This window comes from Acomys russatus, chromosome 25 (genome assembly GCF_903995435.1).
Source record: "Acomys russatus chromosome 25, mAcoRus1.1, whole genome shotgun sequence".
Taxonomy (NCBI): Eukaryota; Metazoa; Chordata; class Mammalia; order Rodentia; family Muridae; genus Acomys; species Acomys russatus.
In genome coordinates this window covers 24,046,778-24,070,452 of record NC_067161.1, presented here as the reverse complement: position 1 = coordinate 24,070,452, position 23,675 = coordinate 24,046,778, and the positions used below count along the sequence as shown (strand labels likewise).

General features: G+C 35.0%; 1 protein-coding gene across 2 annotated transcripts in view; it reads left to right on the top strand.

The window, feature by feature from the left end:
• The first annotated feature begins 1,532 nt into the window (after positions 1 to 1,532).
• Positions 1,533 to 23,675, top strand: part of Gabrg2 (gamma-aminobutyric acid type A receptor subunit gamma2) — an 84,248-nt gene continuing 62,105 nt past the window's right edge. Inside the window, exon 1 of one of the 2 annotated variants that reach the window (XM_051167768.1) lies at positions 1,533 to 1,986. In XM_051167768.1, coding sequence (XP_051023725.1) covers positions 1,883 to 1,986 — 104 coding nt within the window. In that variant the 5' untranslated portion in view covers positions 1,533 to 1,882. The remainder of the gene's footprint in view (positions 1,987 to 23,675) is intronic. The other variant, XM_051167767.1, reaches the window with a different exon arrangement.

Below are 23,675 nucleotides of genomic sequence, written 5' to 3'. Positions count from 1 at the left end.
CAATAACCAGTCTGTCTCATATTTATAGCATTTACTTGCTTTTTTTATAGGCATCTAAAGAATATGCTTAAAGCCGCATTTGATCACATTAGATATAGTCACCAACAACATGTAACTAAGGACTGACTCGGCTCTTAATAAGATACAATTCTGACTGTGAGGAGGAACCATGGTCTTCCTACTCTAGCTGAGTGGGGACCATGTCACTAAAAGGTATTTAAATTTCCTCTGCCAGTGTTGAAACCACAGTGGGAAGAAACCTACTGGCTTCATGTGAATGCTGTGGGTGCTTTTATTGGATCTTGTCCACATGCAACAAATAATTATGCTTAAGGTAAGTGTCCTATAGGCTTCCTTGGTGTATCTGCTGGGCTTATGTCATTGGCAGAACTTATCAGTAATTCTGATTTTCTTAGGTGTAATTCTAATGTTAATGTTGGACCTGGGATCCTATTACATTGTGTTCAATCCCCATTCCCTAAACTTCCTGCTCAAATACCATTTTTACAGGATGATCCTGTATCATAGAAAGTTTTCATTTAGAGATGGCACACTGCCACTTTCCATGAAAAGCTGAGACAATTACCTTATGTGTACTTTATAAGAAATATCTTGCATATGAGATGCTCATTCTACAGGAAGTGGGAACCATTTTGCTGCCTTTTTTCCCCAGGATATAAGAGAGGGACTTCCTGTGGGGTTGATTAACTAGGTTGGAATATCAGAATTCCTCTGTCTCTATGGTTCATTTGATCAGGAAAAAAGTATATTAATATGGGAATTTCCAAGATTGTTTCCAGAACATCTAAAAATTAAAGTAACAAAGGTCAGAGCTCATGGAAGAAACAGAAGTGTGTCTGCCTTGTTAAATCTCCCACTGTTTTGCCCACTGGTACATGCATGCATAAGCAATTCAGGGCCCCATTTCCTGGTCCTTAGTCAAGCACATATTTCAATGGAGTTGTCTTGGTCAGCATTCCAACAGATGGGCATTCCCCATGATTTATGCCATCAGTGTTTTATGCTTTCTTTCCATTTAAATGTACTCAACCCTTCTCCCAGCAGGATGGTTCACTGGGCACAGCTCTTTCTTCCTCATTGCCTTTTGCCCCTCCCCCAACCAACTCAATTATGATTTAAGATTGTATGAATTTAAGATAAGGATTCCTCTCAAATATGAAAAAAAAAAGCCCTCTCTCTAATGATTCTGTTTCTTGGAATACTGAAGCACCTCCTTTTGTCCCATAAATGGAAATCCTAGCATATGGCTACAGGAAAGGGTTAAAAAGTGCTGGCAAGAATTCAGGCATGTGTTAATTCTTGCTGCAGCTTTCAATCTCTTCCACTTTGACCTCACAGTTAATCTGCATGAGTTAATCTGCATGGAGCTTCCTCCAGTGAGTGTTTTTCTTTCTATTTCTTTTAAACAAACACGACAGAGGTTCACAAAGAGAGCACAGGCCCATCTAAAAAGAAAGAAATGAAAAGAGAGCAAATAAATAAACAAACCTAAAAGGACGAACCCCTGGGAGTTCGTGTGAGTGCATAGGGCATGCATGTGAGCGCCTTTCTGTTTCTCTCATTTGCCTCCGTGTGCATCTCTGGGTTTACCATCCCCCTGCCTCAATTATATTATCCTCCCAGACTTGGAAGCTGCCGCCTGAGCTGCCGCTTTGATGGTATCTGCAAGCGTTTGTACTGATCTTTATTTCTGGCCCCTGAATATTAATTTTCGAAGCTGGTAGCAATACATCTCCTGAGTGACGGGACCTACTAGAGGCAGGTGAGGGGGAGCCAGCATCAAATCATCAGCATAATAATAATACAAAGGGGAGGGATTCTTCTGCAACCCAGAGGCGAGAGGCGAGAGGAAAAAAAAGCGATGAGTTCGCCAAATACATGGAGCATTGGAAGCACAGTCTACTCTCCTGTATTTTCACAGAAAATGACGCTGTGGATTCTGCTCCTGCTATCGCTCTACCCGGGGTAAGATGAGCCGTTTTCAGCTTCGTTTGGCTCTAGAGAGATGTGGGGGAGAGATATGGTTGTGGAAGTAGGGAGACCACCTAGATTTGAGACACTCTTTGGGGATTTAGGCTTTATAATTTAGGGAAGAGTGAGTATATGGGGTAGAGAGAGATGGATGAGAGAGGAAGGACATATTGGTTTATTTGTTAATGAATTAGATGTTATTTGTGTTTTGCTTCAGAGCGCTAAAGCTCACCTCATAGACTCCGTGTTCAGGGAATAGCATTTGAATTTGCTGCAATCTGATATAAAGTGGGCTGTACTCGCACACGCCGGCATTTGAGGCCATATTGAAGGCATTTGGGTGGGGGTCTGGAGGAGAAAATTACAAATGGGGTCCTGGCGAACATGAACGTGGTCTGTGTGAGGGAGGATTGGGGGCAGGGGCAGAGCTGTTTCTATTACACACTACATTCTTTGATCGTGGAGCATTCAGTACCCCAGGTTTTCTATCCAGCCCCACTGACCCGGCAGCTGATTCCCAGATGGGCAAACAAGATTCAGCACCAAGGACAGCGGTCCAGCTAAGAGGCCCCATGCAAAGAGGCTTGTCAAACCTCATAGAGCATCCCTAAATCTACAAAGAGCTTGCATGTAGTCAGGCCAGTGGGCCAAGGCACAGCACAGAAGCCCGGTGACCCTTTCACTGGTTATTGCTACTTCTGCCTTCAGATGGTAGGGGGGCTCCTGCACATGAGGTAGTGAATATAGTTCAGTGGATTATCTAGAACGGAGTTGGCCTGGCTGCTGTCTTGAAAACATGTTCAACTAAATGAATGCAATGCCGAAATTGTGAAGTATGCACGAGAGCATTACAGTATTTCTGCACAAAAATGGGGGGAGGAGAACCTGTAAAATTCCTTAGCATGAGTGTTCCCTTAAATGTTTTTTGTCTAGATTATGTAGAACTTCCTATGAGAGTAGTATCCCTCCAAGCACAGTGCACCATGCTTCTATCCATTGAAGTAGCTCTCACCAAGTTACACTTTTCAACTAGAACCAATGTCAAGCTAGAAGTCCACACTTTTCTTAATATGCATTTCTGTGTTTCCATTTTGAAATAAAGCATTTTTTTTTAAACTACACCTATGATGGTGGCATCCCCAACTTCCAATAAAAGCATAAATCTATAGAAAATATCAAGGTACTGCTCCAAAGTTTTTTGGAAGCTGATATAGTCATTGTAATAATTAAGCTGAGGGGTTGTGGTTTAAGTACTTTTTAGTTTGGTTGAAGATTTATGTACATATCTCTGACCTTCTTTCTCTAGTACTGTGGATGGAACATGTTGATTTTGAACACAGCAGCGATTCAATAAAAACAAAGAGTTAAAGTCTCACTTTGTAGATTTAGGCAGGCAGTATGCGTTTGGCTCATTACCGTTCCCCACTCTTCTTGTCTTCTACCTTTACAATAAACTTTGAGTAATGACAGTTTCATTAAAAAAAAAATTACAAGAGTAAGAAGTTTTCCCTGAAGAGTAAATGAGCATGTACTTGGAACAGTGCCATATGTCACATGTCATAGTAGAACCATTAAGCACTTTTCTGTGCAAAAGCATCATACTTTGTCCTATTACACATTTTATGAAAGCTTGTAAACTTTGTTTTCGAAATCAGAGGCCTAAAAAAATAAGGCCTATCTTCTTTGAACCATGAAGCCTATGGAATAAAATATAGATCAGACACGGGTTAATGTATCCTTTCTTCTTATTCATGTTGATTTTAGTAAACAATTAGTAACCAACTTCTGAGTATATTGTTACGTATCTCACTTTCAATCAGTCTAGTTTACTTCAAAATTATTATTATTTTATTATTACCTTTGTTTTTGTGTTTTGGTAACAGGTCCACTATTTAAATACAACTATCATCTAAAAGCTGAAACTTGGTTACATATGATACGTATTACCATTGTAGAAGTAGCCTAGATGGGCCTTTAACACAGTTCTGAAAGATAGGATTTATGTGTCATGAGAACTCTAGACTAATAACTTTTGTGTCTTCACAGTAATGATAGAGGAAGTAACCACTGCTGTTTGGTGCAGTGAATGTGATCAAAGTTTTATTTTCTGCCTTTCCATAAATGATCTATCAGAATGGCTGAGTATGGATGGGGAAAACAGAAGCTTTGACTTCTAAAAATAGTGTAGAATTGGGGAGGAGGGTTACAATAAGTTTACTGGAAAAAAAAATGGAATCCTAAAGTTCTATGTTGTAAACAATAGTAGGAGAAAGGTACTGAACATTGTAGGAGAAGAGAAGAAACATTTAATGGAAATTTTTATTTATAAAACTCCAAACAAACCTTTCTTCCTGTCAAATGACTAACCTCACTTCTTGTGTCAACATAAAAGCAAAATCAATCTTAAGACAAAACACTGGAATAAGCATATTAAAAGTTTACACCTTTCCTTAGAATGAGAATTTCACAAACTTGAAATTTGCTAAACTTGTATGTATCTTGTTTACAACTTGTGAGAATCACTTGGGGACTCACTAAAATGGAAATTCCTACACCACGCACTGGATGATTCTGAGTCATGAGGTCTGAGTGAAGTCTAAAAATGTTAATTTTAACAACTTCTCAGAGCTCTTTTTAAAGAAATAGGCCTGTTGTCTGCTTATTTAGAAAAGTTTATTTATTACCCAAGTTAATATTCGTAAGTACCTCCTTTTTCACAATTTTTTTCTGGCATGGCAAATCAGTTCTATATCCATAAACAATCTAATTTCATATAAATGAAGTATGTCTATAAATTACAAATGAAAACTATAAAGGATGTCACTATATTTCTATCATCTGCAAATTAAAAACTATTTTGACAAATGTACCTACATATATGTCTATGTATGTATATTCCCAAATTCTACATACCCTAACTACATATACTGACAAGTATGTTTTAAAATAAATTTTTAAATTTTTGTAAGTTATTTTAATATAACAGCATTCTGTCACAGTTTTAAAAAGTAGAAAAATAAAATACAACAAAAGTAATTGTAGGAAGTTGTATGAAGAAAGACATTTTATGTTAATTAGCACAAATTATCTTATACTATACTTAGTGTGATATATAATTATTTTCAGAGGGTTAGATTGGTAAGAAAAAAGTTAGATTGAATTTTTGATAATCAACTTCAATTTTACATTGGAATAATATTTTTAATTATTTGCTGTATTTAATTTTGAAATTATAACATAATTAAATATTTATCCCTTCCCATCACTCCTTCCAAAGTATTCCATATACTCTCTGTTTCTCTATCTCAGATTTATGGCCTTTAAATAATTATTCTCACACTCATATGCATATATTTATTGACTATTATTTTAATGTTCATATTTATTTTCTGTCCTTAACTGTTGTTGAATAACATGTTTCAGATGAAATATTAGATGTTGTGGATGATTTTTATGTCATAATTATGCTTTTACACACATTTTTCACTTTTTCAAATCATAACCATAATCATTATAGAAATACATTACTTTTTATATCGTATAATGCTAATCTCCACTGGCACGGTTGTTACTCTATATCTTTACAAATATTTTACCTTATTTTATCTAGGAAACTATTTTTGTTTTTCATAAGCACATGCAATTGCTTTGGTTATCGACATAGGATTCTGATTAATTTGCCTTAAACATCTACCTGAAAGAATAAAATAAGAGGATATATGTATGACTCAGAATTTCCTAGAATTCTTCCTCCACCACACTGTAGTCTAAATATCCAGTTGGCAGGCTGGGATTTCAAGACTACTTTTTGTTTTGTTTTGTGGTATGGTTTTGTTTTGCTTTATTTTTAGTGTCTCATTATGTGTAGCTCAGACTGGGACTCCAGGTTGGGTTGTAGGCTATGCTCCACACCAGCGTACAAATTGTTTTCACTTAAAGAACTAAACTATAGAAATGTATTTCTGTTATATTGTATTCATATTGTATTCAACGTAAAGTAATTAATTCATAGAAAATTTAACTTCATGGTAAAAACCTGTTTAGATATTTTATAACTATTTGCTCAAATTGTAAGTAAATCAAGACTGATTGTAGCGACATCATTCCTGTTGTTTGTACGGTGCTAACAGGACCACAGTTTCTTGTTGGTTAGAGCACCTTACTAGATCAAAAATAGATGTTTTAAAATGTAAGTAAATACCTCATAAGTAATCTTGTCCAGCTACCATACTTAAAATAACTGAGAGCATGTAAGTTTAAACCAATAACACCACAGGTAATAATGACTGATTTAAAATAAACCAGTTATATGTGCACACATTTGCGCACTTACAATGTGTGACATGTGTTTATTCATCATAATGTACACATATCTTGTTATGTGAATCGACACACATTCTCATATTGCTATTTCTGATTCTTCGGTTATCCTTCAGCAAATCACTCAATCTGTCTATAATTATCTTATCTTGCTTGTTAAACCTGGGTGACAATGACTATTTCACCAAGTCACAGTGAAGATTAGATATAACTGGCACACATATGTGTAACTCACTATATCTACATTTAAGACAACAGTAGATTTGAAAATGTGTCTATTTTATTGCTGAGTTTGAAGATGCATTATTTTCCTTTAATGACCCACAGCGTGCACCATGCTGGGAACGTGGTCTAGAATGTGAAAATGCTAAGCACTCACTGTGATTGAGTCACGTCCCCTGTCAGGTGATATCTGTTTCCCTTCTTAATATCAATCTGAAAAAAAAATTTACAGAATTACCATCCAAATTGAAATTATGATGGTTTTGATATCCATACTGGTTTAATTTCCAGACTGTTTAATTAAAACTTTTAAACATTCTTCTGTGATCAATTTGGTTAAATTGTTTTTGCAAAATCACAAGTATGTGCCATTTTAATAAAGCATAATTGTAGTACATCAGGTATAACGGATTCTAGGAAATATATCTTAGGTAGACATAGTCCTTAGATAAATTAAAATATTCACTAGAGCAACTGGGTGTGGTGGATCACACCATTAATTCCAGCATGTGTGCTTCAGTGGCAAGTAGATCTCTGTGAGCTCAAGACCAACCTGGTCTACAAAGGTAGCTCAAGACAGCCAGGGATATTACACATAGAAAACCTGTCTTGAAATAACAAACAATATCATCAACAAAACCAAACACAAAAACCAAACTATTAATCTAAATTTTCAGAGGATTAATTGGGATCTTTGCATTTGCCTATTATAGTATCATTGAATATTAATTACTCTGTAGTCTCTAGACAGAAATGTTTAGACACATCTTGCTATTCTGTGTCTCAATGCATTTAAGAAAATACTGGGTTCACCAGTTTAGATACCAAATTATAATTGTATTTGAAAAAATAAATTTCTCTTCTGGTCATGTATATGAAAGTAAAAAATAGTGGGTTTACAATTCCTTCACTATGCAGGACCTACTGTGTAATGTCAACAGCGTTTTAAAAGTCTTTGTCCTCCATTGAGGAAACTCACAGGAAAATTTGCTCCAAGTTGTTCTTCAACATTGTTCCAAATATTATTTAAAAGGTGAAAAATAAAAAAGATGAAGTTCAATTAATAATATTAATATTAAAGCAGAAATGACATCACTTCATTAAATCTAAAGACTTAAACTTGAAATTTGTGGATATTAAGGAATGCTACTTTTAATCACCTCCATCATGCTGCGGGGTGTCCTAATATCAAAACACTGTTTTTACTTCCAGAAGAAAAAGGAGTTACAGTTTCTAGAAATTTACTATAGTTCTTAAATTTTACTAGAGTGCATATATCAGTGCTCTTCTATCCTCAATAAACTTGTTAGGTAGATGAGAAAGATAATACTTTTCCCCTTCAAAGAACTGTAATAACTCAGAAGCAAGGAGATTAATGGGTCTGACTGGAAAGTCTTAAGTATCAGTTTTAGTAAAGACCTAGATTCCTATTGTTATATCACTATTATACACACCAAACTGTACAAATATACAGCCACATCAAAACAAACCTCAGTGGGGAGAAAAGCCAACACATAGGTTGTTTTGAGGTGTAAGAAGTCTTCACATTGCATTCCTGGAGGAGTTTTTCCTTTTTATTTGTTCCATATACTGGAGACTGAATGTCCTTTGAGAGAAAATGAAAAGGCCAATTTTAAGTTACAAATTTGTGGGTTAATGTAAAAATAAAATTTAACTCCAATTCATATTAATCCTCGTAGTATTATATTATGAGTGCATAAATATGGTAATAATTCTATATTATTATGAGATTATTATATAGCTGTACATAGATAAAGTACTATGTAAATGGCAAATAAGTGGCACTGACATTGCGCTTTCCACCCATTCATAAAGAAAGCCATAAGAATGAAAAATAACATAGCATTGGCAAAACAAGGGATGTTTTTAAAAGCAAAGATCCTTGGTAGTAATTGAAACCCTGCCATGAACACAAGTTTACTTACAAACCACAAGTCTATGTAGCAGGCCAAATAGAAATAAACCCTGTTCTTTATTGAAGCAAATTTAGGTAAATGGTCTCAAACGAAGTATATATACTATGTCGACATTCAACATAAACGTGTGATAGGGAAAAAATAAGAGATAGATGGTCTTTTGTGCTGTTTGGCAGTTATCAGTCTTTTTTTATTGGATGTGTTTCAATATTACCTAAAATACATAATTGGTAAACCCTCTATGTACAAAATCTCGTTTACAATACTTGGCGCTAGTGATGCATGCCTTTAATCCCAGCACTCACGAGTCAGAGGCAGAGCCAGAAGACCATCCCTGTGTTTGAGGCCAGCCTGGTCTACAAAAGTAAATTTTAGGTCAGCTCAGCCTACATAGAAAGACCTCATCTCAAAAACAAAAGCAAGAAGGTATAGGTCAATAAAATTTTTCTTAATTTATTAAAGAGCTAGTATTCAAGTTAGATTTACCATAGTGTCTGAGTATAGAATCACGGAACAGCGTTTGCCACAAGATCTGTTATCATCGATTCGTCGATCTGGCGCATGTGGATATAGGTTATTAAACTTTAACCAGATAAATGACATACAAAACAACTACATGATGCTGTAAGAGGGCAGGGGGAAGTCCAGTGTGGTGAAAGCATGAGACAAGGTACCTGAGATTCACAAACATCTGAAATTCATCTGCAAATATTTAGTTTTAATATACTGAAATTATTTTCTCTTCTTGTTTCTGATAGTCTTAAGTATGATTTTATATCAATATTTCTAATATGTAAGAAAATTATAAATTAATGTGATTTATTTTGTAGAAGAGAAATATATATATTTTGAAATGTCCTCTTACTATTTAGAAAATAAGTATTTAAAATATAAGGAAAAACAAAACAAAAACAAAAATAAAGGAAAGTGATTAAAACCACACTCTGGTGTATGACATAGACTTAGCATAGAGTAAATTTGCACAACTTCAATGTGTGTGTGTGTGTGTGTGTGTGTGTGTGTGTGTGTTATATGCTATATAATACAAAATACATAAAATAACCTTTAATTTTGTTGTATAACATATTATGTAATATATTGATATATAACAATATCTCCAGGTTATTTTCATGCAAGTGAATATATATACACACACATATATATTTATTACCTATTATCTCCTATTGGTCTATCTTCTCTGAACCTCTGTTAATTCAATATAAATGGTCAAATACAGTCATGAAAGATACCATGGTCATCCTAAGTATGTATGTCACAACTTCACTTTACAGTTAATTCAAGAAGCATTAAAGCAAGAAGCAAGGCCATTTGGATACAGCAAAACCAAAATATAAGGATGGAGGCATGCATATTTTAATTGCAAAAGAAATTTTGTGTCATATAAAAGTACACTTACAAAACTCTTAGTGCCTTGGTGAAATTTTTTATTTTAGCATTTCCAATATAATATTTTGGTAAAAATGAATACATATATTCATATTAATAAATTGACTGCTCTCTTAAACCATTTTAAAATTTTCCCTCTCTAAGAATAAACAAATTTTAAATAAATAATTAGTATACTAAGGGTGGAACCATTTATAAGTGGACAGACATATCCACCAAAATACTAATTTAGGATACTATATTTTATTTGACAAACCATGCAGAAAAAAATTAAAAATATTTTCCTTTACTTTCTATCTTAGGAAAAATAATTTTAATGAATCTTTTTGCCTATCCAAGTATATGTCCAATAACAATTTATTTAATCAGATAATGGGAATCTTATTTTCTCTGTTAAATTTTTTCATTTTGAAAAGGAAGAAAGAACATTTTAGTCTCTTGAATAATTTCTTCCTTTTAAACTTTTCAATCCATGAAGTATGGAAAAAAAACAATGGAAAACAATCTATAGCAAAACAACACTAAGGCAATACATTCTAAGATATGATATAGTCTTTAAGAGGACACTCTGCTGAAATATATTTGGTCAGTTATTCATTTATAGCCAGGCATTTACTTAAACAATGAGCCTCAGGCACATGCTTTATTTTCTTTTGCCAAATTCACTTATGTATAAAGGAAGGTTATTATTCCTCATATCTTTGTTTTGAGCAGTGATTGATAAGTATACTTGTGCCTATTACTTCTGTTACTAATGCAAGGGTCATTGTCTATTTCCTGTGTGTCTATGTTCTTTCTTAAATCATCCTATCTCCCTTTATTAACTCTAAATTTTACGAACATGCAAAAGATACAATTTTAAAAATTGTAATTACTTTGTTTTCTGAACTTCTGTTTCCTTCTTTAAACTGGAGTGGAGTAATCAAACTAGGGGAAAAGAGTGTAATTTCTAGAATTTCTGCACTATTCATTTTAAATATGCTATTTCTGTGAACCTGAGACTATCTCTAATGATGTGAAGAAAGATCCAATAAGAATATATTTTTATAGGACTCTTACCTGAATATAACATATCCTAATAAAATCAGAGAGGTTTTTATTTTCCATTAAAGGGTACCAAACTACTGATAATCATTTGTTCTTAAATTTTTATTCAACTAATTATTGAGGACAAACTTTGTTTGCTTATCTTCACAGTCTAGTCTAGTTTTGTTAGAACATGTGTACTTTATGGATGGAGGCACAGGAAAAGATAAAACTGCAAGCTGATATTTCGCTGTCATGCACATGACTAAATCTCCAATTTCTTTGTACCTCATAGATGTGATCATAGGGGGGAAATTGTAACTTAGGTTACTAGATTAGCCCCCAAAACTCCCTTGTGACACTATGTTTGCTATCTGAAAATTCATTCATGACACAGATGAAAGAATTCTCCAAGTTTGTATGTTCAATAACAACCTAGTTAATTAGTAAATTGTTTAAGATTTAAGGTATAGTTAGATGAGTTTTTATTGATAGCATTTCTTCTAATTTAGATGGCCATAGATTTCTTTCTACTTTTGAAATAAGTATTAATGAAGTTAAATGTCTATGTATTTTCTTTTATGCTCATTTGATTCTTCCACATAACAATTTGAGATACAATGATGTTGCTTAAATCACAAAACCTTTTTATTATTGAGATTTTTAATATATCTTCGTGGTGTATATGGATTGAAGCTAATGGGGACAATGTCACCACTTACATCATTATGTAAGTATATTTTATACCGTGCTTTAATTTCCCTTCATAAAAGATTCTAGATACAAAAACAGATGTGTTATAACACTACAATAAAATAGAAGAGTTTTCCACTGTCCCAACAGTGAAAGTTACTTCAAACTTCATACTGTTTGCAATAATCATGTATGTATATTGTCAATTATCTAAAAGGTAGCAGTTTAAAATAAATACGTCTTTCTCAGACTTTTTCTGAGAAACACAAGTAGCTGTAGTTCAAATTTGTGCGATGGGAGTTCTACAGATATTCAAATGCACTAAACAATTTTCTTTCACACTCTTCAAATTATACACTATTTCTCACGATTTATGCTGTAGTTAACCTAGACAAACTCTGACGTTGTGGTACTGGTCAAAGGAAAAATGTTGTCATGGTCTGTTGAAACTGGCATATAAATGTATCATAGACTATGAGCAAAATCACAAGAATGGAAATTAGTTTCTCACAGGACTGCAGAAGTGAAAATGTGAGATTAGCCTGGTGTGCCTCTAACAAGAGTGTTCCTATCTGTGACAGAACTTTTTGTATGCCACACTGAATATAATTAGATGCCTTTAATGACCAGGTTCATTCTCTGTTTTCATTGTATTTGCTATATCAGAGTTTATTATCTATTTCTCATTTTCTTTCAGCCATGCTGCTATTTTCCACATGAAATTTTCATGTAAGAGTTATTTCAGAATTTTAGAGGTTTTTACACACTTCTTTTTATATTTCACAGCTAAAATGGAGGTCTTAAGTGGAATAATATTTACAAAACTAATTATTTTTGAAAACCTGAATTAATAAAATGCCAATATTGAGGAGATGAGTACAGCTCTTCAGTCATACTTCAAGACAATGAACACACACACACACACACACACACACACACACACCATTTATAGAATTAAATAAATAACAAATAAAATTAGCAATGCCCCAAAACCACAGATATGCAAACATTCAAACAAGCCTGAAAATATCCATCATACCAGTGAATGATCAACTTAGGATTCTTTTGCTCCAATCTGAATTCATTCCAATGGGCCACTCCAGCTCTAGAAGAGTTTATGAACTGGCCGTGTCATGGCTTAACATCATGCTCTGCTCAAACATACTTTCTTCAACTCATGAGCAACCATCCCAAAAGAGGCTCTGTAGTGGAAGTTTTGGTTTCTTTTTTTTAAAAAGCTAGTTTTGTTATGGTTTTGTTTTAATCCCAAATGTGTGAATTGGGGCTACTTTAAGTTAGTGTGCAACCAATAATTGGGTCAGCTGGCTAAGAAGGGGCATGGTCTTTGTCAGCTGTAGAGAGGTTAACTTGGAGAACTCTAAGAGAGATAGAGGATAAATGCCATATCTGAGAGAGATAGGAATGCTTAGAGGAGAGAGAGAGACAGAGAGAGAGAGAGAGACAGAGACAGACAGAGAGAGACACACAGAGACACAGAGGCACAGAGAGAGAGAGACAGAGAGATGGAGAGAGAGAGGCTTCGAGGAGGGAGAAGACCTTTGCTTTACTGAACTGCTGGCTATTCTGATGACTGAGATTGGTATGACCCCAAAGAACGTGATGACTCTAACCAACTTGTAGTCATCAAAGAGAACTCTGCCCCGTCTCCCAAATAATCTTCTTTCTCTCCTACCTAGTGTTGGGGGGATCAGTAGAAGGGAGGTAAAGACATAAGAAATCTAAACTTTAAAAAAAGTACACACCATTTGATTCTTTCTGCTTCTGGGTTAACTCACTCATTATGATCATTTCTAGCTCAATCCATTTATCCACAAATTTTGGGAATTCCTTGTTTTTAATAGCTGAGTAGTATTCCATAGTGTATATGTACCACAGTTTCTTTATCCACTCTTCTACTGAGGGACACTTAGGCTGTTTCCATGTTCTGGCTATTATGAATAAGGCTGCTATGAACATGCTTGAGCAAATTTTCTTGTTGTGTGCTGGAGCATCTTCTGGGTATATTCCAAGAAGTGAAATAGCTGGGTCTTGAGGAAGCCCTATTCCCATTTTTCTAAGGTAGCACCAGATAGATTTCCAAAGTGGCTGTACTAGTTTGCATTCCCACCAGCAATGAAGGAGTGTTTCTCTCTCCCCACATCCTCACCAGCAACCTTCATAAAACCATGTCCATATTAGAACAGGGTATTTTGGGAAATTGTATTTGTTCTTAGGATATTATCACTCTGATCTACTTGACACAAGTTCTCTCTTGTTCTGGCTGAGTGCATGGAGCCTGTTTTTAACATTGCTGAAATTAACTGGCATACAGAAGTACTAGGAAATGTAATGTGCTGTCTAAATTCCAAAAACAAATATTTAAATTGTGTAACAAACTTACAAAACTACTCTACTTTTTAGTAATAAAATATTCATTGTTGTAATCCCAGAAAGTAACATAAACTTTAAGGGAAAATCAGATTATTTTTTATTTATTTATTTTTTTAACATTTTTTTTATTATTAATTTATTCTTGTTACATCTCAATGTTTATCCCATCCCTTGTATCCTCCCATCCCTCCCCCCCCCCATTTTCCCATTATTCCCCTCCCCTATGACTGTTCCTGAGGGGGATTACGTCCCCCTATATATTCTCATAGGGTATCAAGTCTCTTCTTGGCTACTTGCTGTCCTTCCTCTGAGTGCTACCAGGTCTCCCCCTCCAGGGGACATGGTCAAATGTGAGGCACCAGAACACGTGAGAAAGTCGTATCACACTCTCCACTCAACTGTGGAGAATATTCTGACCATTGGCTAGATCTGGGAAGGGGTTTAAAGTTTACCTCCTGTTAAATTCATCTAACTTTGAGAAATATAAGTCACATAAGAAGAACTCAACATTATAAGCTAGTAGCCATAAGGCCAATGTACAGTTCAAGAATAATAGGCCATCACTACGGAGTTTTTAGATGGACAACATAAACATAACTTTATTTAGATATCTTTGGGTTTGGTACATTTAACTATGTATCAGGATATATTCAGGTATTATATGAAAAATAAAACACACTGACATTCTTTTCTTATACCTGCTTTTTGTGACCTTCAGACTTCTCTAGACCTGGGGTAGGTTTGGCTTTTCCCACACAGGACAGGTTATCCTGTCCATCTATGACTCTGTTATAAGCCATATATGTAAGGTTTTATTTCAATTTCCATTTTATATTGATAGAAAAGAAATAAAACTTTTTATCAGTTTCTTAAAATAGTGCACATTATGGAAGAAAATACTCATCTTTCACACAAAATATTGAGACTTAAAAGTGAAGAGAGAAGCTCTTCAGTAGTTTTAACCTATGTCAAGTTAGATGCACTGGGAGACAGATTAGTCATGCCCAAGCTCAGAGAATGTGATAGCATTGTCTTTCATGTTAAGTGCTGCCTTCCTCTACTTGCTCAAGTGTTTGTCTTCACAAAAAAAAATAAAGGTGTTTGACACCAGCATTGCACTTAACACTTCTCTAACTACAGCTGTGTCTTGAGTATGAATCTTGAACACAAGCTGATTAACTGAAGGGATGAGAAAAATGTAAACCTCTAAAGCATCACTTTTGAAATTCAGACACACTCTCATGATTTCACAACTAAGTGACACCTAGAAATTTATATATTGAATATGCATTTGTATAGATTTACCTCATTTTAGTGTGTGAATGTGTGTGTGTGTGCGCGCGCCCACATGTGCACGTGTGTGTGTATTTTCATGTGAGTACAGATGACATGGATGCCTAAAGTATAGAGTTCCCTGAAGCTGGAGTTACAGGCCGTTGTTGCTGGTTGCTGTGGGTGTTGGATTTAGACTCAGTCAGGTCTTCTGAAAGAGTACTGTCTTCATAAAAACAAAACCATTCCCCCACCTCATGATTTACTGATTTTTTAAAAAATTTTTATTTTTTTTATTAATTTATTCTTGTTATATCTCAATGTTTATCCCATCCCTTGTATCCTCCCATTCTCCCCCCCCCATTTTCCCATTATTCCCCTCCCCTATGACTGTTCTTGAGGGGGATTACCTCCCCCTGTATATGCTCATGGGGTATCAAGTCTCTTCTTGGCAACTTGCTGTCCTTCCTCTGAGTGCCACCAGGTCTCCCCCTCCAGGGGACATGGTCAAATGTGAGGCACCAGAGTACGTGAGAAAGTCATATCCCACTCTCCACTCAACTGTGGAGAATGTTCTGACCATTGGCTAGATCTGGGTAGGGGTTTAAAGTTTACCACCTGTATTGTCCTTGGCTGGTGCCTTAGTTTGAGCGGGACCCCTGGGCCCAAATCTGTCTATCATAATGTTCTACTTGTAGGTGTCTAGGACTCTCTGGATCCTTCTACTTTGCTATTCTCCCATGCTTCTCTCATTTAGAGTCCCAATAGGATGTCCTCCCCTCTGTCCCAGTTTCCTGGTAAGTGAAGGCTTTTGTGGGACATGCCCCTTGGGCTAGTATGCAGATATAAGTGAGTATATACCATTTGATTCTTTCTGCTTCTGGGTTAACTCACTCATTATGATCATTTCTAGCTCAATTCATTTATCCACAAATTTCGGGAATTCCTTGTTTTTAGTAGCTGAGTAATATTCCATAGTGTATATGTACCACAGTTTCTTTATCCACTCTTCTACTGAGGGACACTTAGGCTGTTTCCATGTTCTGGCTATTATGAATAAGGCTGCTATGAATATGCTTGAGCAAATTTTCTTGTTGTGTGCTGGAGCATCTTCTGGGTATATTCCAAGGAGTGCAATAGCTGGGTCTTGAGGAAGCCCTATTCCCAGTTTTCTGAAATAGCACCAGATAGATTTCCAAAGTGGCTGTACTAGTTTGCATTCCCACCAGCAATGACGGAGTGTTCCTCTCTCCCCACATCCTCGCCATCATGTGGTGTATCTTGAATTTTTGATCTTAGCCATTCTGATGGGTGTAAGATGGAATCTCAGAATTGTTTTGATTTGCATTTCCCTGATGACTAAGGAGGTTGAGCATTTCTTTAACTGTTTCTCAGCCATTTGATATTCCTCTGTTGAGAATTCTCTGTTTAGTTCCAAGCCCCATTTTCAATTGGGTTATTTGGTTTGGTGGTGTTTAATTTTTTGAGTTCTTTATATATTTTGGATATTAGACCTTTGTCAGATGTAGGGTTGGTGAAGATCTTTTCCCAGTCTGTAGGCTGTGGCTTTGTTCTCTTGACAGTGTCTCTTGCCTTACAGAAGCTTCTCAGCCTCATGAGGTCCCATTTACTGATATTTTTAAAGGCAACTACCAGTAGTTCAGTGTAATTTTATAATCTTGGTAAATTCATTTAAAAATAATAAGAACTAGAAGATTAGTATCACTTTTCATAATGGAAGACAGCCACAGAGTTATTGCAATAAAAACAGAACGTTACAATGTTTTTTTACATGGTTATTGTCTATCAGACAAGTTGATTTTGTTATCACTCTCTTTAGAAAGTACATTAGCTAGTTGAATACAATGGTTGAATGCCAATTACAGACAATTGAGAGTTTTATGAAATATGATTAGATATGCTGGAAGAAAAGTAAGGACAGTGAAACTTTTCTGAACTTTTCTGAATATGCATTTTAATGTGTCTTTATACTATATGTGACACTTCAAATTGTTTGTTTTCCCAGAATGACTTCAAAGATTTAGGTCAAATACAGACTATCTGAATAGAACTCAAATATTAAAAACAACGATTTTTGCTTGTCAGTGTATTTTCAGTTGCATAACAAAAAATACACTCCGAAAGTAAAAGTTAAGTTTAAAAAGTTTAAGAAGGGATATCCAAGACATTGTGTCTTATTCTATTTCCATAGCTCTTATTTTCCTCACACCTCAAAATCACTTGAATACCCATATTTTGACTTTACATTTGCTCGGTTAAGCCACTATCTAAAAATATTTTCCTGTAATATTTATATTTTTATAAAGATATCCAAATATATTTAGAACCTGTCTGGATATTTGTTGTGGAAGAAGGCCCATTATGTAGTCTTCAGTACAATAGCTAGCATGTAAAAAGAAATAGAAATTATGTGCCCCGCAAACTAATTCTTGGTGGTGCATATAATCACACTCCTCTCTTCTCTGACATTAACTTTTATGTGTTGTGTATATGTATTGTTGAAGATTCCTTTGATTTCCATTTTTAGATCAGAGCAAGGCATGCAGAGTCTCAGGGTGGAATATCACTGAACTGGTAGGGTGCTCACTTAGTTTATGGAAAACCTGGGTTTGATCCCCAGCATAATTCTTAAGAAAATGGTGTTTTTATCAGTTTTCTAAACAAAGACATTGAAGTTTTCCTATAAATCAATGAGTAGGTAAAACCATGAGTATTCAGTAATTATCTATTTATGTTTTTTTCTAACTCTATTTAATACTTTTATTTCTATCTTATGAGATAACTATCACTGACTTTCAAATTTTATACTTGTGTTCTTAAGCTTGTGCCGTTGGGACCTAAAACCTATTCCTAGTGTGTGTCATGTACATCATTTGCAATTTCACATACAGGGGTGCTTGGCATTTAATAAAAAGAACAGTGGCTGACAGGATATAGAGTGTAACAGAATGTTCATCTGCATATTAGCTTTAATTGTTTTATAAAAAGGTTAAGAGAAATTTAATTTATGATTTTAAGTCATTATACAAATAACACATGCTGTTATTGGTCCACCCAATATTTCTGAAAATGTCAAATGGTCATCTTAGTTAATGTCAGGTATTTGGATGATTTTGGAAAATATTATTAAGGTCAGAAATAGCTCACTGTGGTCTACTCTTCCTGTGTCCAGCTTGTCAGGTTAAACCTGGTTATTTTAAGCTGTCTTTGTTTTGTGAAATAAAATGTAAATAAGTACATAAGGCATGAATAAAAATGGGGGTATTGCACATAGAAACAAAAACTTAATCTTTACCAACAAATTTTGGAAAGAAAATATTGTCTAAAATTGGGGAAATAACCCCACCTAGTTATCCATTCTGTGTCTTCACTGTGTTGTCTCCAATTAACCTCTTTCCTCATTAAACACTAGAGTTATATTGTGCTGTCCTTAAATTTTATATCCCATCTGATTGTACATGTGTATATGTACAGGATGTTTTGCTTAGATTCCTATATTTGACTTTTATTTTGCTGTATGTAACTACGGTTTGCTAACTTCATTGTATTTAGCACTGCATTACATGAAGATGCCACATTTTATGTGCCAATTCTACTGTCAGTTTGGATTATATTCATTTCTATCTGTTAATCAATGCAGTAATGAGTCTATGAATATCCTCATGCATGTATTTTAAAATGCATGTGCATAGATATCTTTCTGCAATGAAATTATAGGTTAAATGGCTACATTATAAAATTTAAAGATGCCCATGACAGACAGATAATAGTAAAATACTTTCCTCCTAAAGGGGTATGAAACCTAATCACTCTATATCATCCCACATTTCTTTTGAGAAGAGTCACACCAAAAAAAAAAAAAAAAAAAAAAACAAAAAACAAAAAACAAAAAAACCCAAAACAATCCATGACAAGAGGGTTGTTTTGACACTACATAGGACAATAGGAAAAGACAAATCGAAAGGGTCTTGTTCGAGTTGTTGTTTTGTTTTTACTTTGAAGACAACTTTTCATTATGTAATCTGCATACCTTAGACTTTTTACACAATGGGCTGGTTTCATATTCATGGCTAACTTCTTGCATGGGTCTTCAAGTGCTAACAATACAGACATGAACAACCATGTTCAGCCTGAACTTGAGTTTTTGTTTAAATGTACAATTTAAAACATCGAAGTACATCCTACCTTTGCCATTATACTTATTTGTGTTCTCCTTTTCCAAATTAATGTGGAAGTGCTGACACTTATAGTCAAGATTCATTTCAGTTAAGGAAACTTATTTGTGATGGATAGTTAATAGATATTTTTCATTTTATGTGCTGTAATATATGAATGATAATTGATTCAGTGAAATAGACACACTTATTACCAGACATAAACCTAATTGCAAGAACTGAGCTCTATGTGAACCATTCCACTCTGGGCAATTTTGTCTCAGAATGATCTACATGTGTGCATGTTTAACACCCATTCATTGACACTCTTCTTAGCAGTGACTATGTAGGTCAGTTACACATTTTTCCAGGAGACAGATACACGTACAGACTACTGAACTCTTTACAAATGGAAAAACTCTTGTCCTGAGTGCACTATTTGTGAAAAACAAGACATCTTTCAAGAACTCCAGTTCATCTAGAAACAGGATGGAGTCCAAGAGTCCAGTGTTTTGTACTGGTTCTCTTGCACTCCCATATGCTCTAAATGCCTCTATTTTACTTGCTCATGAACCTTCTACTAAATTCTCCCTTTTCAGATGCATCCTCTGGGAGAAAGTGCCTCATACAACTGTCTTACTTCTATGAGTGTGTTGCTTTCCAGAGGCAACACAAGTTGAAATAAAGCAGCTGGTCACACCCATTAACTTAAATTTCAAGGCTTGCTGTTATCCTCCAGAGTGGGAAGATCAAATCATTGTTGTCTATAATGTCAAGTGTATGAAATTTGAACTTTATTAACTTTCTGCTGAAGGTGCCATGTTGTTCACTTGTCTCATTATAAACTGATTTATCCTTCAGGGAAAAATGAGCTGTAACCATCATTTATTGCACATGGTCTTTTTGTTGTCTAGTGGATGACTGCCCATCGAGCAGCAGTTCTCATCTTCTGGGTTGGAACTCCCTTGGGGAGCTTGACTGGCCCTTTCACACAGAGTCCCCTAAAAACATTGCAAAACACAAGGATTTTCATTCCAATTCTTAAGAGTAGCAAAATTACAGTTATAAAACAGTAGCAAAAAAATTTTATGGTTGAGGATCACGCATCATGAGGAACTATATTTAATGGTCGCAATATTAGGAAGGCTGAGAACCACTGCCATAGAGGATTCTTTAATCCCAATACCCTTTCAAAGTCTTGCAATATAAAGATTACAAGTTGTGATTTTGGTAAAGCAAATTGATTACTGATAATTAGGAATGCGTGTATTGATTTCTGACAGATGGAAGCTATAGCAGCATTTATGTTTATTGCTCAAAATGAGAGACACATTGACATTTTTTAAAGTTTTTTTCCTATAACACAATGGATGTTTAATAGTACTGACCTTTGATATTGTTATTTCTATGATGAAAACCAAGCATACACCCATCAAGACACACCATTTATTCTTAGGCTAACAAGAAGGTTCAGTGGATTAGTTAAATATCTCAGTGAAGATCTCCAGAGGGTAGATGGAGCCATATGAGATAGTGCCTGGCTGTCAAAACATCCATTGTACAAGAATTTTTAATATAAGTGATTCAAAGTTGTCACCTTTCTGATATACATGACTTGGGGAATATATAATTATATGCAAAATACTATTTGTGTGAATAATTGTGTCTATAAAATAAACTTGCAACCAGTACCAACATTAGTGCGACTTATTTTTAAACCACACTAGCATTTAAAAGTATTGTAATCATAAAAATGATATTCCATTTATTATTTGAGCACATTACCTATATTATCAAAAGAAAAATATGAATGCACTTAAATGACAGTGAGTATTAGTGGGTTTACAGACAGGTCAACTAAGCCACAAATGCATTTTAATTCTTGTCCAATTGTCTGCTCTTTTATAAGGAGTATAATAAAGAGAGCCCCCCCCCTTAACCTGGAACTTTAGTAAATTTATTAGAATATGACATAGATAACAATATAAAACCCCATAAAATAATTATTTTTTCACAGCAAACACCCCAAATAGATAGCAAAATCAAATATTTCAAGTCTTTTATGTAATTATACTTTTTTCTTACAAGACTCACCTTTTCCTAAATAACTCATTTTCAGTTTTAAGGCGAGTTAATGTTCATAGTTTTGTTTTAGTCAAAACCACATGTAAACCAACCAAGACAGAAATAAAAATAAATATTGTGATTTATAACATGGAGGCAAGGATTCAATGACTGTTGTTTGAACCTAGGCCCAGGACCCTGTGGGCAGAGATGAGCTGGTGCAGAGTCAATGAAACAGACACCAGGAGTCGGGGAAGTGGCAAAAGCAGACTCCTTTATTCCAGGAAGAGGATACCCCTTTATATCTCGCGCCCAACATCCAATTGGCTCTCAGACTGCAAGCTGTCTCACCACCAGTTACGCCATCATCAGTCTCCGGGCATGCGTGGGCAGGTCTCAGGCTGGCTTTACACGGAAGCCCAGCCTTGCATGACTGTTATTAACAACAGGTTTTCTTCCTGCTCAATAGCAGGCCTTGTTCCTCCTACAACTAAAGAGAATGGGAACAGCATAGAATTTGTTAATAAGCCTCACTTACGACTATAGATGGAGCTTCGAGTTCTGCATTTTCTAGAAAAAAAAATCCCCAGAGACCCTTTAGGCTACTAGTCCACAACTCTTAGCTGGACAGCCTCTAGCTCTCCCAGCTTTCCACAAGTAAGAAAACTGAGGGTTTGTGGTCACAGCTCCACAGACAACATCATTCCGGTGGATTTTTTTAAAAAATATGATCAAGTATCTTAAAATACTTTTGATTGCTTTTCCTTTCCTTTATAAGGAGACTTTATGAACTAAAAAAAGTGATAACTCTAAATAGTCCCTAGGGGACTCTAACTGGTTCCTGAACTTAGATTTTCAAGTTTGTGTTTGGTTTAAGCCACACACCAGTTTAATAGATTTTTTTTCTTACGTGATTATCACTTTGTGCCCAGACATTCTTACAGTTCCACAGGATACCTCATTTACTGAACAAGCATTATCATAACCCATCTGTAAATACAGAAGCTTCATTTCCAACGACAAGAAGAAACAGCCTACCATGAACGAGGGAGGTTTTTTTTGTTTTTTGTTTTTTTTCCATTTTTTTTTTCAGACAAATCTGGAAATGATCCCAGATCAATGCATCATCCCCTTTCATGTAGATCTTTGCTGAGAGAGCTATGGAGAAGCTAGACGTCTTTTATCTATAGTATAGGGGCTTGTTATTTTTTTTTCCTGGAAACCATCTGTGTGTTTAGCTATTCTGAAGGAATGTTAGGTGGATGCCTTGAAGCAGCATCATTAGATTCAGGCTTTATTTGCATTTTTGTAGTTGTTCTGCTAAACCCAGAAATACTCAACTCATCATAATAACAATGGACCCAAGCACTAAAGAATCCTCTCATTCCTATACAGTGGCATATGAGCATCTCTTATGCTTAAAGAAGAAAACTTGTCATTTATCAGGTTTGAATAAACTATCCCAGTTGATAAAGTGAAAATGAATATATAGAAAACAAACTAGATTCTTCTGACACCTACATACACCCTCTTAATTTCTCTGATGTATTTTAATTCTCAATGTCTATTTGAAGTGTGGAAATAAAACTACCACTGATACACTTTTTAAAATAAACATTAGAGATTTGTTTAGTAATTGATAGGAAAATGATGACACTGAGAAAATTATTAGTTTAGTTTAGTAAAACATCAATCTTTCTAAACAAGTATATTTACTTTTTTATAGTAACTGGATTTTTTATGATAATTGTTAGACAATAAAAGTAATAGCAATATGGTACCACTGTGCTTGGAATATTTATTTGTTAGTACAAGAAGTTTCTATAAATAAACAAATTAAATCACCTAATCAGTATCTTCTTCTATTACATAAAATATAATCCATCCATATGTCTGACAGGGAGAGGGAGAAGAAAGGAGAGAGAGAGAGAGAGAGAGACAGAGACAGAGACAGAAATTTAAAGGGCACTTGCAATTTTGCTGCATGGTTATGGTAATAAAATACTATCATGACTACTTTTAATGGACCAACCGTAATCCTTTCTTCATGAACTAAATAACTTGATTTTTTTTTCTTCTAGAAAGCCTCCCCCCTCACACTAGTACGATCTGGGTCAAAGGATTAGAGCTACATTAGGCAGTGCTTAACAGTACTTTGGTGAAATGAGGAATTGAG